This window comes from Pediculus humanus, genomic scaffold (assembly GCF_000006295.1).
Source record: "Pediculus humanus corporis 1103172107590 genomic scaffold, whole genome shotgun sequence".
Lineage (NCBI taxonomy): Eukaryota > Metazoa > Arthropoda > Insecta > Psocodea > Pediculidae > Pediculus > Pediculus humanus.
In genome coordinates this window covers 90,688-95,864 of record NW_002987204.1, presented here as the reverse complement: position 1 = coordinate 95,864, position 5,177 = coordinate 90,688, and the positions used below count along the sequence as shown (strand labels likewise).

The 5,177-nt window shown below is 23.2% G+C and overlaps 1 protein-coding gene across 1 annotated transcript; it reads left to right on the top strand.

Moving 5' to 3' along the window:
* Positions 1-3,310: 3,310 nt before the first annotated feature.
* On the top strand, positions 3,311-5,026 carry Phum_PHUM227200 (uncharacterized protein; the record flags this gene model as incomplete). Its single annotated transcript, XM_002425855.1, has 2 exons — positions 3,311-4,736; positions 5,010-5,026. 2 exons carry the CDS (start codon positions 3,311-3,313, stop codon positions 5,024-5,026), a joined length of 1,443 nt encoding a protein of 480 aa, XP_002425900.1.
* Positions 5,027-5,177: the final 151 nt, after the last annotated feature.

Genomic DNA, 5,177 nt, shown 5'->3' with positions numbered 1-5,177 from the left:
TACAATAGGTCTTCAAATATTTCTTTTCTTTTATAATTATAAAAGTGTGGAAAAAGAAAAAAAACGATAAAATATGGCGGTGACTTTATATTTGCAAAAAAAAAAAAAAAAGTAACGGATTTATTTTTTATTTAAAAATTTATTTTATCAATATTAGCAAATGTATTTATCTAAAATCAGTAAAAATTTTATTATTTATATATATATATATATAATTAAATGCACTTTCTTTTTCTTCAAAATTTTCTATATATTTTTTTCTATTTAAATTAATAGTTTATTAGGTATAATAATAATAATAATAATTTACTGTTATAAATTTTCTGATAAGTTTTTAGTAGTACACTTAGTTTTACTATTAGTTTCATTTTGAATTTAAATAAAATTTAAATTTTATGACGTTGAAAATAATTTTGTATAAATAAAAGAGGAAAAAACTTTTTGTACGAAATACTTTTGTTTAAATTAAAATATATAAGTAATACTTTTTTTTTTTTTTTTTTTTTTTTTTTTTTAGAAAAGATGATTAATTAAAGAAACTAGTTTCAACGTGGACTTTTTTAGGAATTACCGTTAGAAATGTTTACAAAGCAACCGTTAGTCAAGTGATTCAGGTACGTAAACTATTGCCAATTGACAAGTTCATTGAAGTCTATACCTAAACTTATTTAAAATATGTAAAAAAAATTTTTTTTTTAAATTATTTTTACCAAAAATTCAAATTTTTAAAAACTTACCCGATAGAAAGCTTGTAGCCAAATCAGTTTCTTGGCAAATAATTGTGCCATTGTAAAGGCAAGATAATAATAATAGGCAGTATGTTAATTTATTTAATAATTTTATTTTCATCCTTAAATATTTAAAGTCTGTTAAACATTCTATCTAAACCATTAAATAATTTTGTTTTTTTTTTTTTTTTAATATCAAGTCACTAACTTTTATAACATTGTGTCATTAATTTTAAAGAAAAAATTTTTCTTTTATATAAATCAATCGATGACTAATTTTTATTACTTAGAAAACAAAAAAAAAAAAAATTTTTTTTTAAGAAAAAAAACTTTTACTCGTCAAACCGTTATGTAAATATTTGTAATGATTAACCAAGACATTAAAATTTTGACAAAATTAAAAAGATTAATTTAAAATTAATTGTACATAAATAATTTTTGTCGTAAATTTTATTGTCATCGATCACCGATAATGATTGGTTTTATAAATTTGATTGGCAATAATATTATTATTATTTTTAAACACCCACAACTATTAAAAAAATTCATACATTTTCATTTATTTATTGATTTTAAATTTACCGGAGAAAAAAAAAATTAAATAAAAAAATAAATCATCACTCGACCATGTCACGTTATGAACTGAACTTAAACAACAACAAAATGTCTCCCATAAGTATTATTATTATTATAAAATTATTACCTGAGGTTCTATACCTGCTCGCCGACACACACAAAAAAAAAAAAAAAAAGTTTTTTTTTAGTTTTACTCTTTCTGAAGAAGGTGAGTATTACGGTAAAATCCCCAAAATATAATTTATATATTTTTAAATCAAATTTATAATTTTTATAGGAAAAAATTGTTTGTGTAAACTTTTGGGCATTGTCTACATTCGTCATACAAATAATTCATATAAAATAATTGAGAAAACTCATTCATTTGATAATAAATAATTGTAAATAAATGATAAGTAATAGTATAAAAAAAGTAATAATTATTTTTTGTTTTATTAAAAAAAAATTATAAATAAAATAAAAAAGCAAAGTGTAAAAGTTTGATATGAATTTTATATTATGTTTCTAAACCTCTTTTACTTTTAAATGTAAAACTAAAATGGCGCCAAAAAAACGTAACACGAATGTACGATGTTAAAAGTGATTTATTTTATTATAATAGTTAAATGAGTGAATGTAATACTCGTTAAATTTAAATAAATTTCGTTTTTCGAGCATTATAATCATAAAATTCAATGTAAATAGTTTAGAAAATGATAAAAAAAAGAGTCTTGTTTAAATACTCTAGGTTAAAAAATTATTTTTTTAAAAACATTACGTTTGTATAAGCGAATTAAAAATACAAAAATGTAATCAAGTAATTACATTCCTTGTAATTTTTATTTAAAAGGTCAAATTTTATGTATTTTGTCGTGTGCAATATGTTCATTGCAAATTTAAAGAACATTTTTATGGCTTAATTTTTGACACACAAAAAAAAAAAAAAAAAAAAAAAAAAACAAAGTCAAATTTTTTTGCCCAAGGTCAAATATTTAATATCCTTTTGTCCAGAGACCGTTGTAATGAAGACGTCACAACTCCATAAACAAACTGGCAACATTGTTGTAACATATTTTCACTTCTTTTATGACAGGTGCCATCATTATTTTTTGTTCTTTAAGTTTTAATGATTTTTATTTTTGTGCCTTTTAAAGTAATTATTTGGATTTTATAATATAGGTAACTATTTATTATTTAAATTTCTGGTATTATTTGAAAAAATGTGAAACCTTAACTGATGACTTATTGATGCCAACATTGATAAACTTTTATTTTTAAGGATAATTAGTTAGTACATCGTTCTATAAACTGATTTTACGTATAGTAATTTTTTTTTTTTTTTTATTAAGAGCAATTTATTGGTAATTATGTGACATTAAAACTAAATTTCCGTGTTTTGTATATTTTGTATATTAAATATTTTTTGAAATTAATTTATAAATAAAAAATTTTGTAAACTGTGATTTGTAAAACCAATCAAGAATTATTAAGTTTTTTTTTTTTTAATTTAAAAAAGAAGAATTGATTTCATGTAATTGGCTAATATAATTAAGTATTAAAAATATACTTCTAAAGGTTTTTAAAAAAGAAAAAAAATGAAGTAAAATCAAATTTTGTAAAAATATTTATAAGAATATTAGTTTTGGTTCATGAATTTTATATCTGTAATTAAGTACTAAATACCTGATTCTCATTCAATAGGAAATGAAAGTACATAATTTTGTACCTTATGTGTTTGCCTTATTTTTACCTTGTTTTACCATTTTATAATTTCATTTTGCAATCAAAATTTTATACTCCTCATTTGTAAAATTTTTCTCTTTTTAATTTGAATGCTGAAAATAACTGAAATTATATTTTATATCTAATTTGTAAATATTGCAGTGACATATATCTAATATTTATATGATAATTACATATTTTAATTTTTAATTGTTGTTATTAGTGCTTAAGAATTTCAGAATTAAATTTTATTGTAAAAATATTTGTGTTTATTAACATATGAATTATTGTAGGTGAAGATTAAAATGTGGAGTCCAACTCATGTGCAAGTTACTGTTCAAAAAGCCAAAGATTTACTTATTAAAGGAAACAATGGTACAAACAACTCATTTGTTACAATTGCAGTAGGAAAAGAGAAATATCAAACATCTATAAAAGAAAAAGAAGGGAAAGATGTCCAGTGGCATGAACAGTGTGAATTACTTATACCTCAAATTGGAAACACTGCATCTATAATACTGACAGTCCTTCATAGAAACAATTTGGGTCTAGATGAATTTTTAGGTCATGTAAATATACCTTTGGCATCTTTTGATGTGTATGAAAGACCCAAAAGCAGATGGTACAAATTACAGGGAAAGCCTGGAAAAGAAAAAGGTAAAGATAAATATAGAGGAGAGTTGGAAGTTCGAGTTGGCTTCACTGTTAAAGCTTCCACTGGGTCACTAATGGATTTGTCTAAAAAAGAAAAATTTCGAGCATCATTGGGTCAATTATCTAATAAAGTTAGTGGTAGTTTACTGAGTTTAAACAATAAAGAAAAAGGAACTGGAATAAAACAAATAACTCGATCAATTTCAAAAAAAATATCAAAGAAAAAGAAAGATGTGGAACATATTGATAAGGAAATTAGTGTCGGAAACAAAGAAGATTTCAGTAATAATATTGATCCAGGGGTCATAAGCGAAGATGAAGATGAATTTTCATTTGACAATTTATCCCACAAGAGTTCTGGTACTTCCATAAACACTAATCCTCCAGCATTAGAAAATCTGGCTGGTGGTGAATTCTTAAGGCGTTCCAGCTTAGAACCCATAAAATCTCCCAGATCAATAGTATCATCGGAAAAAAATGAAGATGAATGGACTCAAAAATTATTTCAAAAGGGAGATACAATGAAGCGTTTTAGTAGTGGTTCGATAAAATTTAGAGGAAATGAGGCAGCAACAAATGTAAATACTTTTCTATCGAATGAAAAGTCTGCATTATCAAAAAGTTCATTGTCCATCACGAGTAATTCGGATGAAAAAGAAACTCATGATGTTCAAAATGCTGGAAAATCTCTTACGTCGGAAAGGAAATCATTGACATCAAGTTTTTTGGAAAAGCAAATCTTTCCAGATTCTGATGCTAAAGAAAATACTAAACAAGAAACAAATATAATAACAAAAGCATTTCCACAATTGAAAAAAAAAGAAAAAAAGACAATGGATAGGTTTGTTGTCGGAGAGGAAATGGCAAAAGTTACAGAGGAAGGATCGAAACATTCAAAAGAAATCTTGAGACAATTTGAATCTAAAAGTAGAGATGATTTAATAGACATGGTCATAGAGTTGCAAAAAGATATTGGTAAATCAAATCATCATTTAAAAGAGCTTGAAGATTATTTGGATCAGCTTTTATTAAAAGTCATGGAAACAACTCCTAGAATTTTACAAAATCCCTACATTAGTTGTAAGACTCAGGCTGCCTTTAATTATCATTAATGTTATTAAATTTTTTTTTATGGTAAGGTATTTTGTTATATTATTATATATATATATTTTATTTTTAAAAGACAATAAGTAAATAAATTGTATTTTTTATAATTGACATATATATTTTTAAATAGTAAAAACTCATTGTAAAGTAATTTATTGGAATATTTTATTTCTTATATTATTATTATTATTATTATTGTACATTATAGAACAACAAACAGTATTTTATTGTAATATAAATTAGAAATGATCATTTGTTAGATATGAAAAAAAAAAATTTTTTTTTTTTTTGTTCTTATAGTCTTCTTATATCTTGTTAATGTGATACAATTTTTATCATGAATGGGGAGTAGGAGGGGGGAAGGGGGGGTAAAGAAAAACAAAAAAGAAAATATCAGAACAATATTCATTT